At 37.8% G+C, this 13,732-nt stretch overlaps 1 protein-coding gene and 1 pseudogene across 6 annotated transcripts in view; one reads left to right on the forward strand and one right to left on the reverse strand.

Annotated features, from left to right (window-relative positions):
* LOC114307483 (mediator of RNA polymerase II transcription subunit 16) overlaps window positions 1–13,426 on the reverse strand; it is a 28,407-nt gene extending 14,981 nt beyond the window's left edge. For 2 of the 5 annotated variants that reach the window (XR_014340991.1, XM_082888577.1), the window contains exons 1-6: window positions 12,815–13,426; window positions 8,849–8,917; window positions 7,742–7,830; window positions 6,111–6,223; window positions 4,883–4,984; window positions 4,701–4,791 (exon numbers count right to left, since the gene is read on the reverse strand). Coding sequence is in view for 1 of the 5 variants with exons in the window: in XM_082888577.1 (XP_082744703.1) it covers window positions 4,701–4,791; window positions 4,883–4,984; window positions 6,111–6,223; window positions 7,742–7,830; window positions 8,849–8,917; window positions 12,815–13,107 (757 nt within the window). In the remaining 4 variants the exon portion in view is untranslated. Of the gene's footprint in view, window positions 1–4,700; window positions 4,792–4,882; window positions 4,985–6,110; window positions 6,224–7,741; window positions 7,831–8,848; window positions 8,918–9,610; window positions 9,659–12,814 lie in introns of all 5 variants that reach the window. The other 3 variants (XR_014340992.1, XR_014340994.1, XR_014340993.1) reach the window with 3 other exon arrangements.
* On the forward strand, window positions 43–4,560 carry LOC145798996 (V-type proton ATPase subunit a3 pseudogene; annotated as a pseudogene). Its single transcript, XR_014340911.1, has 2 exons — window positions 43–287; window positions 768–4,560. The product of XR_014340911.1 is annotated as a V-type proton ATPase subunit a3 pseudogene (transcript).
* Window positions 13,427–13,732: the final 306 nt, after the last annotated feature.

A 13,732-nucleotide genomic window follows, 5' to 3' on the forward strand; every position in this document is an offset into this window, starting at 1 on the left:
TAAATTTCAACATGGTATCAGAGCAGGTTTAGAACCTAATATTTTCGCTTCCCCGGCGGGCGGCAACCTCACCTTAGCCGCCCGCCGGACCTCAACCTATTCCGTTTATTTTCTACACATACCTTCCCATCATTCTCTCTCTCTGGTCAGAAGCTTGGAGACATCACAGAAATGACCTTTGGTGGTCGCTATGTGATTTTGATGATGGCACTCTTTTCATGCTACTACTGCAGGCTTGATTAAGGTGGGTGACACATATCCATTTGGAGTGGACCCTGTCTGGCATGGTTCCCGCCTAAGAAGCACGGACACTTCTAGGAAGGTGACGTATCCGTGTCGGGTACGTGTCGGACACCGACACTCTTTGGACACTCTCAGGACACGTGTCCGACACTCTTCAAAACGTGTCCTATTGTTTAAAGACTTGGACACTCTTTGGACACTTGAAGGACACACGTGTCAATCGTTTAAACACACGTGTCTAACGATTAGACATACGTAAAACTAATTATAAGTTTGAACAAAATAACTTAAGATACAATAATAAAATAAAAACCATATAAATTTATAAGAATTAGTGTCATATTGCATTTTTTATTATCTTTAAATGATATATTCATATATATATAACATATAATAAATATATAAAATTATATATTTCATGCGTGTTTTCCTCGTGTCGTGTCCTGCATTTTTTGAAAATTAACGTGTCGGCGTGTCCGTGTCGTACTCGTGTCGTGTCACGTGTCCGTGTCCATGCTTCTTAGGTTCCCGCAGTGAGTTGCCATTCCTCAGTTCGTTAAAGATGAAAATGTCAATACTTCTCGGTGTAGCCCAGATGAACCTTGGAATCTTTTTGAGCTATTTCAATGCCAAGTTCTTCCGCAATAGCCTGAATATCTGGTTCCAATTTGTTCCCCAGCTGATATTTTTAAATAGCCTGTTCGGTTACCTTTCCCTCCTCATCATTGTAAAATGGTGCACTAGTTCAAAAGCTGATTTATATCACGTACTGATATATATGTTCCTCAGTCCCACTGACGAACTTGGGGAAAACGAGTTTTTTGCTGGCCAGAGAACAGTTCAGCTTGTACTGCTGCTGCTGGCCCTCGTTGCTGTTCCATGGATGCTGCTCCCAAAGCCTCTTCTTTTGAAGAAACAGCATGAAGATAGACACCGCGGTCAGTCCTACGTGCCACTTCAAGGCACAAAAGATTCATTACTATTGGAGGCAAGTCATGATTCCCATTCTCATGGGGAGGAATTTGAGTTTAGTGAAATTTCCGTCCATCAACTTATACATACGATAGAGTTTGTACTTGGAGCAGTCTCCAATACAGCTTCATACCTTCGTTTGTGGGCCCTCAGCCTTGCCCACTCGGAGTTGTCCACCGTATTCTATGAGAAGGTTCTTCTTCTTTCTTGGGGGTACAACAATATAATCATCTTTATTGTGGGCATCAGTATTTTCATTAGTGCAACTGTTGGTGTGTTGTTGGTGATGGGTGGAGGAAAACAGTGGGTTTCTCTTGCTGGGTTGGCACACTCGACCCCTCATGTCACCATATATAAAATTGATATTGCTCAGGAGGAGCTTGGAAACAAATTAAGCGAATTAAATATTCACTCTGTGCCAGCATTCCACTTCTATAAAGATGACAAAAAGGCTGCTGAACTGATTGGTGCTGATGTTCAACGTAGGATAGCCACACTGCTTCTCTCTCTCTCTCACTTTGCACCCACTCTCCCAATACCACCACTATGGCCACTTTCCTTGTCCCTCCTTTATTTTCACCATCATTTCTTTCAAACTTTTCATCACCTTTATTTTTGTTCTCTTCTTGACCCATTTTTTTATATCCACCACATGGACAACCGACTCAAAATAATATATATATCATCCCAACTTTCATCATCAACCAAACCGTGGGCCACGAAACCTTTTTTTTTCATTATTCTTTCTTTGCAAAAAAAAAAAATCCACACACAACAACCACATCCACAGGCGGGATTTTTCTTCCCTACTCTGCCGCCGGTCTCTTCTTTTTGCCTCCGTCCTGGGAGGCCCTTGCCGGTGCTGCCTCTGTGTTTCCCGCACCCACTCCACTGGGCATGCTTACTACTCCCTGCTCCTCCACTACAGCATACGGTGGACCTCCAAATCGGAACATAACGGTGGCCTTCCGCTTCAGCTACTTATTTTCCGTCTTTAGCACACTTATCTCTGCTCGCGCATCCTTATACATGCGTTGGAGCAGAGCCAGTTGGGCGTTTAACTGCTGCACCTCACTTGTCCTACTCTGCAGCCGGTGCGACAGGTTTGTGACCGCCGTCATGGTCTCCACACATGACTTCAAAGTATACTGATTGGCCTCAATATCAGTTTGCACCGCCATTTTTTGCTCCACCGACCGCATCGGAAAGTTCAACGGAGCAAAACCAGAGGCGCTTGGTTGAGGTTCACTGGCCACCGCACCAGTTATCTCTCTTGTTGACTCGTTGAGGTCGGGAAAGAGAGTGAGCAGACCACGGGACGAAGAGGCCATATTCTGGGTAGCTGAACGGGAAGACGAGGTCATTTTCTGGGCAACAGAGTGTTCCAGAATCTCTTTCTCAGACACGGAAGAGGTTTTTCAAAGGATTTTAGCAGGTTTTTTTGTCTCAGCCTCTGCCTCAGCCTCAGCCTCCGTCTTGGTTAAATAGCCGAGGCAGACACGCGTATCGTGCGCCCCTTGACGCCAGACGACAAAACGGGCGCGCAAGCCAATGTGGTGACGCGCCTCGCCATCATGTCCGGCATATCTTTTTATGACTTGGGCTCGCCTTTTGATGGCACGCCTTTTTATGGATTGGGCACGCCTTTTGATGGCACACCTTTTGAGGGTGCGACTTTTTATGGGTCCGACAAGACTCTGTAAACTGTCCCTACATTGATTCCGGTTAGCTCCTTCATGGGTCCGACAAGACTCTGTAAACTGTCCCGACATTGATTCCAGTTAGTTTCTACAAGGGTCCGACAAGACTCTGTAAACTGTCCCGACATTGATTCCGGTTAGCTCCTTCATGGGTCCGACAAGACTCTGTAAACTGTCCCGACATTGATTCCGGTTAGATCCTTCATGGGTCCGACAAGACTCTGTAAACTGTCCCGACATTGATTCCGGTTAGCTCTTTCATGGGTCCGACAAGACTCTGTAAACTGTCCCGACATTGATTTCGGTTAGTTTCTACAAGGGTCCAGCAAGACTCCATAAACTGTCACAACAACTATCACAACATTGTCTGCTACAACAGTCCGACATGACCCCATAAACTGTCTTCTACATCGGTCCAACACGCGCCAGTGTCTTCTACATCGGTCTGCCATAACCATACAGTCTTCTACAACGGTCTGACACGACCATACAGTGTTTCCTATCCATTTTTTATTTTTTCAGATTATTTTCTTGTTTTGTTACTCTCTCCAAACTCAAGTTGGTTAGTTCCTATCCCCCTTGAGTTTGCGGGGGCTGTTAAAACCTATCACCTACTTCACCCACTAAACCTAACCCACTACACCACTACCACCTCACCTACTCCACTAAACCTAACCCACTACACCACTACCACCTCCACTTTACCTACTCCATCTACCACCTACTCTTCTATATATAGGTAAAATTGTAACATTCAATAAATCATCAATCAATAATACAATTCTCTTTATACATTAAATTTCAACAATCTGTCTCGTTGATATCCTATTTCACATTTGCCTCGTGCATTTTCGTCTCCAAAATATGGTTCTTTGTCTTCCATGATTTCCATTTCATTACAATAAATGTTTCTTCGTTCCAAGTAAAAAGAAGCCATGCATACAAATAAAATGGAATTTGAATACGTATCAACCTTCCCAATATAAAGTATTGCAGAGTCATGGGTGCCAAAAGGACCTCAAAAGTAAAACACAGATATGGTAATTGAAAAGCACAACTGTACAAGAAAAACCAGTAAGGTGTTCAACAAATATACAACATGGACTATTCATAAATTGATGTAACAGCTACTGCTTGGTTAGATAAAGAATATCCACTTTGAAAACCTAAAACAAAGCCTATGGGCTTCACACCATGTAACCAAGATGAACAGTTGATCTACGATGGAAATTACCAAGTTGAAGTTATTTGAATATGATACTCAAAATTAAGAACCTTGATCTAATGCAAACATTACCTCAAAATTGAAGCAGCTAAGTCTAGGAAGATCTTTTGTGTCACAAATTAAGTTTTCCTTCTTAATTTATAAAGAGAGTGGAATATTCAGATGCAAACTTACGCATACTTTTTAAAAGTGTGCAACCCACAAAATGGATGAGTCCCTTCTTCATGTTCTGATCATGTTAATGCCAGTATAATCTTGTCATGCATGTAATAATTTGATTTATTAGTTCTCCATATCAATGATAAAAACAAAAAATAGCCATACATGCCATTTATTTACAAAACCATGCAGAAGGAATAATCAATACTACAGCTTTCTTAACAAGCATAAGTCAAACTAAACCAGCCCGAGGCAGAGTAAAACGCCTCTGATTCCACCTACAATCCTACTTTAGATCCTGCTTTAATAAAGATTTTACAACGATTTGGATCATTTTGGCGGCAATTTTGGATCGTCCGGATACCCATTTTGATAATCAGCAGAGAGGAAAAAGAACTAACCTGGAGCTTGAGGCTGCTGTGAAAGAAATTTTTCCTCAAAAGTTGACCTTGAGTTAGCAGAACTACTGGATCTCGAGGAAAGCCACCTATACTAATTTTTACAAGTAGAGAAACAGAAATAAAAATCAAAGATGCAAAGGATTACAAACTCAAATAACAAGAAGAGACAAACAAATGCTTACGGGAGACACTCCTGATAGCCACTTTGTAACAACTGCAATATCCTGCCGCCACTCGTGCTCCAGCTGCCAGCAACTTGCATCTCTGACCAGATTATGCAGGCCCTGAATAGTCAGCCCAAAAGTTAGCTTAATACTATTGCAGTTCATTAAGAGAGAAGAAAAAATTGATTGATTTTTCCAGACTAGTCTTAAAAAAATGTGGAATATGATGTATCAAATAAACCAGTGTCAGGTACCCCAAATCCAGCAAATGTATCTCCAAAATAAATGGACAAAAAACTAAGATGATAAGCAGCTACACAATTTGTAGAGATATTATCTAGACAACCACTAAATGAAACTCAATTCAACTAGTATTAAATAACAATGAAGTAGTTCATTAAATGTAATAAAGAGGGTAACCAAACCTAGGTGACACCAAGAAATGAAGGAAGAAGTCTACAGCCAAAGCAGGGAAGAAAGGCAGCAGCAATGACAGCTGCAGAGAAGGCGGAGGAGGAGGCTGAGTGGAAAAAAAAAACAGATGCAGAGAAGAGAAGACTCGGGCGAGTAAAGAAGATGCAGAAGATAAGTTGTTGCAGAGAAGAAAACAACAGGGAAGAACAGACAAGAAAAGTTGCAGAGAAACTGAGACACAGCAGTAGTGGAGCAGAGAACAAAGAAGAAGAGATGCTCAGAGATACCTGCAGAGTCACAGCAGCAGAGAGGGAGAGTTGCAGATAAGCAGAAGCAGGGAATCAGAGGCACAGAGAGGAGGCAAAAGAGAGGAAAGGGAAAAAATTAACCAGAAATATTGTCTCTTCAAACTACCAAAATGTGAGAAAAGCTAATGTTTTAAAAGAATCGCTGGAACCAACCCTAAACCCCCCTGCTTAGGTGTCACAATCCCAGTGCATCATGTGACTGTTCACTTAAATAGTCATATGACTATTAAACATATGTGGACAACCCCCATAGGTTAAAAGATAAACCATCATTTGTAGTCCAAACAAATAAATCAAAGCAAAAAGAAATAACTAAACAAAGAAACTAAATCCTAAACTACATATATATGGCACACGTCAAGGAAATAATTATATGAGAGTAGGAAGAACCGGGAGGGGGGAATTTGTCAACCAATAAAATTTCATGTTTAGAACATGAGCAGTGGCAAAAGCATAGACCAACAATAAAAACAAAGGCCACCATCTAAGTAATTGTAGAAAATGTTTCAACAACACTAGCTTACTTGAGAAGGCTGAGTCCAGATAGTTATCCGCCCATGGAAATTAGCTATTAGCAAGGCCCGAGGGCACGAAGTAGGAGACCATTCCATGAACTGAACAGAATCACGAGGAGAATCTGCCGAAGGCATCCAATAGCACTGATTAATTCACAGAACTATAACCCAATGTGAATACAAGAGTAACAACTCAGCATAAAGCAGAACAAATAATAGATCACATTGAACAACCTACATCTTCAATTTATTTACTATGCCACAGATGTTACAAAAACTACAACAAAAGAAACAGAAACAATGGAAATACTAATGAAACTAATAACAAAAATTACAATTTACAACAGTTGAATTAATAAATTACTGACATGATCCAAATAAACAGAGTCTATTCATCAATGATTCAAAGGCTCAAAGATGAGGACAAAAATTCCAACAAGTCATTACTTTTGCATCAAATAATTTAACAAAATAAGCAATGTAAATGACAATTTTATTAGCTTTGTTGTCCCACGATGACCAAAATTTCTCTGATTGCTATCATAGGTCAATTGATAAACAAATTTTGGCCTTATCCTTGTTCCTTTTTTGATTTATCAATAAAATCTTTTGTTGTTGAGCAAAAAACTATATATATATTTGATAAGCGAATTTTGAAATTAAATGTGTAAGAATTTTCCAAATACTTCCAAGGTAAGCCACCCAGTGCCTGTGATACTGAAAGTATCAAACATCAAGATAATGATAAAGCCATATAGGGCAGCACCACAAGTCACCACCACACAGACTTGAGCTACCAAAATAAACACAGCACAAGACAATTTTTTTTAAAACTTCATGATTAGAAGCCAAAGATTAAAGCAAAGTTTAAAGATTTCAGTAAAGATTGAAAGCTAATAAATAGTTGACAAAATTGAAAATTAGTAGTCAGTTTTTTCTTGATAAAGATGTGATTATCTTAAATGGAAATATTAGGGGGAGGGGCACTGTTCTGAAACCCAAATGACATATATAGGATAGAAAGGGATTGTTTGGTGATGGGTTTTGTGTATACAGGAGAGTGGAATTTTTTTTTTTTTTTTTTTTTTTGGGGGGGGGGGGGGGGTACAAATATAGTATCATGGAAATAACTATCTGTAAAGGAACAAAAAGGTAACTTTACATTTATCATTAACCACAATTAGCTGATAACTCTGACATGGGAGGTTAGTGTACTTTCAGAAATTACAAGAGAGGTCCCTATAATTGTCAGAAACGTCAGAGGAGGTCCCTGTAATTAAACCTATATATATGTGTGTGTGTGAATTTATATAATTTAACTAAGGATATAGCCCTTGGGTTAGCAATGGTGGAAAAATGATTCACCCAAGCCATTCAAAGGCAAAGAAAAATTACAGGTGAATTTTCTGGCTTTTCATAATGTCAAAACAAAGAGAAACTATGATTTTACAAACAGTTCAAGAGAGGGTTAGTATCTGCCTCAATTTTAAATGGCATAAGAATTTGCAGCCTACCTTACCACAGTAGATCAATAAAACTCTGCTTACCAAATAACTATAAGATTTTCATAGCAAGATCAAGTCAGTGAGAATTCTACAACCAAATGACAGAACAACCCTAATAAGCTAGGCTCATAATACCTGCTATGACATTGAACACTGCGCACTCTGTTGGTCGCTCTGGGATCACAATATGTACAGGGATCCAAAATGGTGGATTTGCATTAGAACTACAAGAAGAAAAGAAAAATCAAGAGAAACATTAATTACATGCAATACATTTTTTAGAAATAAAATAAGAAAAATTTAACAAACTTCCCCATTAATGATCTGATATATCAATCAGATCGTTTAAACAGTTTCAGTCATACTTATATTAGAAATTTTAAATATATTTCTTATATATATATATTTTCGCCCGGTGGGGTGGGGTGGGGTGGGGGGGACATTTTCTGGGGTTTAGGAGGGGAATTCAAGTCTTGATATGTCACTATAGTGGCTAAAATTTGGATAAAACAGGATCAGCCCCACAGAGATGGAGAAAGAAATAACATTTGGAGCAGTTTTGAGCTCTCTATGGCCCTCCTTCTCTGCCTTCTCCCTCTACCCTTCTCTTATCTCCCTCGTCAATACATTGATAACTATCTTCTCTTATATGAGTCATGGAAGTCACTTTTGCACCCTCCTCTCTTCTCTCGTACTTCTTCTCTTGTGAATGAGAAGCTTGGAAGATGTGACACACAAAAGCAAAGAGAAGAGCCAATTTTAAAACAAACCATACATGCTTTCACTAAATGCTTTATCTCCTTTTGTTTTCACAAAATTGAAGAAGAGCCAATTTTAAAACAAACCATTCGTGCTTTCACTAAATCCTTTATCTCCTTTTGTTTTCACAAAATTGAGGGTTTCCATGCAAAGCACTACCTTTCAGCTTCACCAGCCTAACAGCATATTGCACATATAAGATTCCAAGAGATAAAGACTTTACGCCAAGTTTAAAAAATTCCTAAACCTTTTTGTGTTAGGATTTCTCCATTAAATATAGCATTGCACCTTTCTAAAAACAAAAATTTATAACACATATATGTAATATAAGCAGCAGGGTATAAAACTGCATCTTACATTATGTCCCCATTCTAGAGCATTTGCCAAGCACCAAAGTACAGGAATTTAGAAAACCATTAAGCTAGCATATGCTTCTGCTGTATTTTGCTAAGAAACAAATATACTTCAACATGAAACACTAACCTTGGAATTCTTGCACAAGTTTCTGATGCACATGCTATAGCATTTAACTTCCCACACCAAGCAACAGCACTGGAAAAAAAAACAGAAAGTACATATTGAAATTATTATAACCATTAAGGGGAGAAAAGATAGGTGCATTCCATCGTAAGAAAAAGATAGTCTCCACTTTGGGACAAGGATATCAAATATGGCCCAAAAATTAGATAATTACAGTTAAAAACACTAAGAACTAAATTTTCTGGGTTACGCCTCCCTTAATCTTTTGACTGTACAACCAAGTGTGCTTATATACTTAGTTACCCAGCTTGGTTTTGCAAAGAATATAACACTCAATAGCTAATAATCAAGGTTTATAAGGATGTGAGATAAGTGCCATATGCTTTGATATCCAAAGAATCAACAAATAGAAAATATGGCATGGAGTACTCAATAGGACTAAATTTAAAGGATGTTATACTGAAGACAAGATGAGAATATTTGTGAAGAAGGTTGTAGATGTGCAAGTGCAAGAAAGCTATAATAACAAGGGCACATCAAGTTGGTTGTAAACTGAGCGATACTATTACCATGGCTGTTTGTTGATTAGGAAAGGATAAGATGTTGTGCTAGAGGTAAAAAAAAATTAATATTAAAAATAAGGCAAAGATGGGAAAGATGCTCTGCAGCATGCAAAATGATAAAACATTGATGTACAGTATCCAAGAAAGAAAAAAGCCAACAAGTTAAGAACACAACTAAAGAAGACCAAAAAGATAATAGTACCCAAAAAAATCTTCAAAAACTATGATCATCTCCTCTTAGCCTGATGATCTGCCACAAAACCAGTGATCACTAAATCTGCATGAAGCAAGATACTACCGCAAAGGAAATGCCTATAATTTCCAAAATACATAATCACATATCCAAAGATCTTGGGAACTACTTTTAGCCCAAAAGCAAGAGGTGTCCAAATGGAACAAACTCAATTAGTCTCCAATTAATGGAATGATGTAAAAGAAAGTTGAAAATAGATCCCCAACCTCAGGAATGTTATGGTATATATGATTAATACCAAACTCCAAGACTTGAGAGCAAACAATCACGAACACAACGAATCTAGAACGGAGAAGTAAAATAACGAAAAAAACAGACTCAAAAAGCAAAACAAGATATTTACATAGTTCACCCAAATCACGGGCTACATCCACAGAGTCATTGCAGATTTGCCAAGATAAATATGAAAGGAGTTACAAGAGTCTCTCACACTCAATCTCACAAACTCTCTACAATGATCTATCTCTCACTCCCACTATTGTGTATCTCTCTCTAAGATCACAAAACTAATGAATAAATTAAAAAACATAGAGCTACATGGGTGTATTTATATGGCTAACCTTAAACCCAATCCTAAATTAATAAGGAAACCAAAACCTAAACTAAGAAGGAAAAAACCTCAACCAACAAGAAAATAGTTTAGAGTCCAAATCTAACCAAACACTAATTTTTTTGTTTCCTTTTCCTAATTTAATTAAGTTTATTCTTGTTTCAGGCTCCACCAATAACAAGGAAAAGCTAGGTTCTTAGGGATAAGCAAAGTATTAAAGTCCCAAACCCATCAGTTGGAGTGAACTGCTCTGAGCAGTGTTGTAAAAGGCACACCCACACACAAGGCGCAGAGAGGCACAGCTTGTGCGACTTGTACAACCCAGGCGCAGCCCATTCGAAGAAGCGCAGCAAGGCGCACACTTAAGGCACAAAAGTCGCACACTTCATTTATATGCCTTTTGGTTTTTGTTTTAATACCAGATATAGACGTTACCTCTTTTTGTTTTTTTGGGTACTATGATACACATGCTGCCACAAGGTATTAAAGCTCTCAACTCAAACACACAATAAATTAATTAAATTAAAAAAATACACTTTGTTCGATATTTCTGTTTGTTTCAATACACCCTTTTTTTTTTTTTTAAATTACTATTTGTTGGATATTTATGTTTGATATTTAACTTTTTAATTTGCTTTAGATGTTTTGAGATGTATAAACTTAAATATTGGTGCTTTTGAATATTTGTGTTTTGTAGAATGTTGATTATTTTTGCATTTGGAATGATATGTACATTTATAGTTTTGGGAAGTCTTCTACAATTTGCCTTAGTTCTTTTATTTATTTTTTAATTCTTTGACTTGGTGCTTATTCTAACTTGTGAATTCTTTTATTTTGCTTTTGTTGAAGTTTGAAATACAAGTCTATTAATTTATCAACCTTTTATTGGAAAGGTGCGCCTTGGTTCAGTGAAGCACGTGCCTCGCCTTGTGCCTTGTACCTTGCGACTAAGCCCCAAGTGACCTTCGGCACCTTGATGCGCCTTCAGCCTTTAAAAACATTGGGTCTGAGATCTGATAATAGGTCTTATCGCACACCCAATCTTATCCTAAACTACACAGATTTCTTTTGGTGTAGCTGTTTTTTGATAATATTCTTTTTCTCCTTGGACAAACAATTTTCACATGAAACAAATGATATTATCCCCCTCTTCAATCTTCAATCCAATTCTTGCATCAAAAGGATCCTGCCTATCTACAAACCATACCCACTCCACGATATGACCTTTGAAAGTTGAACCATCAAATCATTAAGCACCCTCTTTTAAACAACAATTCATTGTACTCCTTCCAACACAAATTTCATGAACTCAAATTTTATATTGGCTAGAAGCTTTTCAAAAATCAAAACTAGATTCCTTCTAAGAAGCAATTAATGTTTTATTGAGACGATATATATGAATGAGCAACATGTTCATATATCACAAAAAACTGTCCCAATGGGGTTTCGTGTTGTGGGTGAACTCCTAGTTGTTTGGGATTTGTGTTGCCCAAGAAAGTCAAACAAGAAGAATTGGAAGATGGCAACCTTTATGAAACCAAACCACCCCCCGCCCAATCAAATCGACATTTGGTGATAAGCTTGTCCACGGACAATTTGGGCTGAACACAATAGAAGATCCTTTGAGAATGTTGAGCTTCCTTAGCAGTCTGAAATGATCCCTAGTACCCCTTTCTCTAAATTTTAAGTTGGGGCTTGTCGTTTCTTCATTTTGTCTTTTGTGAACTTAATAGGAGACTTGAACATGCCAGTGGATGTACAATTTCTTGGCTCCGGCTTTTTGAGTGTATGTGGCTCGCCCCCTTACAACAATTTTCATATTATACTTCCATTTATCAAAAAATATATAAAGAAACAATGACAACATGTGGCTGCAGGAAGGTAATAAGTCCAACCATGCACCGAGAGCTATAAGCACTCGGTCTTCCTAAAGGTGGTCATTTACAACCTAGTTAAAAGGCCCACCCCAGCAACCCAAAGCCTATCCTGCAAACTGGCAGCAGAATTCGGTTTGGATTGAGTAATGACAGCTGGAGACATATTAAATATTGTTAAAGAAAACAAGAAATAAAACCAGAAAAAGGTCCATCTGAAGTGATTAAGGGAAATTGGTTTTTTTGGATAAGGACTATGATGATTGCATTTGTATATATATAACTTAGAATTTCAAGTTAAAATCTTATAAACATCAATTCTAATCTTGAACTATGATGATTGCATTAGTTTATATAACTTCAACTTTTAAGTTGGAAATCGAAATACGATAGTCAAATTCCAATCGACAGAGGATCGGTGTGTGCAAAAGAGAGCCCGTGTTGAACTAACTAACAGATCATGTGATATGAGTAAAAAATTGGCATTTTGAAGCCATTTCAGTAAGCAATATATCAGTTTAGTTACTCATTTCCAAGTAGCTATCTCTTCCTTCAACCTTAACAATCCAATTTGCTTTCCATTCCTCAAAACCAGTAACCAAAAATTAACTAAATGCCAGTCAAAATAATTGAACAATTAAGCAAATTAATTCAAATAGGGTTCAAAAACAATCAAATCCCACTGAATTCTTCTTCATCATCCAAACATGAAGAAGACAAGAGAATTACCTGAAATTCCTACAAAGCTCAGGAACACTCATTTTGTGCATCAAATAAGACCTAGGCTGCTTCAGCCTAATACAAAAAACAGTCGAGGGATTCACCGTATCTTCCTCCATCGGATCGTCCACCACCTTCTCCGCCGCCACCTTGTCTTCACCACCACCGCCGCCGGCTTCGAGCTTGTCGGAACCCTTGGCCGCCGCTGCTGGTTCAAGAGCTGAAGAACAAGCAGAAGAAGTAGTGACAGTGGCTGACTCCTCTTCAGAGTCCTTATTGGCACCACCAGAGGAGGGATTCATCTGACCAATAAAAACAAAACCCTAATTTATATGTAGAGAGAGAAAGTTGTAGAGAGAGATAGAGGAAGTGGTGAGAAAGTCGCGATTGAGGGCGACAGAAATCACTGTAGAGAGAGAGACTTTGGAGGGAGAGAGAGAGAGAGAGAGAGATAGATTGGAAAGAGGATCTTTATGAGTGGAGTGGGTTTTAGCTTTCTCTCTCTCTCTCTCACTATGATACACACAACACAAACTATGAGATTGCTAGGGTTTGCGGGAAGTGGGGACAGGAAGGAGAATTCAGGTGGAGTTGTTGCGTGGGGTTTGCTTTGCTTTAGTTGTTTTTGCTTTTTGAAAACAAAACTGATTTTGAAAAGTAAGGTAAAGTTTGAGAATTCAAAAATAATATATTTTTTTATCTTTTTTATATCATATTATCTTTTTATTTTTTTACATATCTTTTTATAAAAAGACAAAAAATATATTTATTTAGGTCATTCCAAACAACCTTAGCTAAAAGTTATTTTTTAATTTTTATTTTATTTCTTTCTTTTAAAAAAAATTAAAAATAATTTTTAATCATTTTTTCAAAATACTTAAAAATAATATCTATATATATATATATATATATAATTCTGTTTTCGTT

Source organism: Camellia sinensis, chromosome 9, assembly GCF_055761805.1.
Source record: "Camellia sinensis isolate YWXY chromosome 9, ASM5576180v1, whole genome shotgun sequence".
Taxonomy (NCBI): domain Eukaryota; kingdom Viridiplantae; phylum Streptophyta; class Magnoliopsida; order Ericales; family Theaceae; genus Camellia; species Camellia sinensis.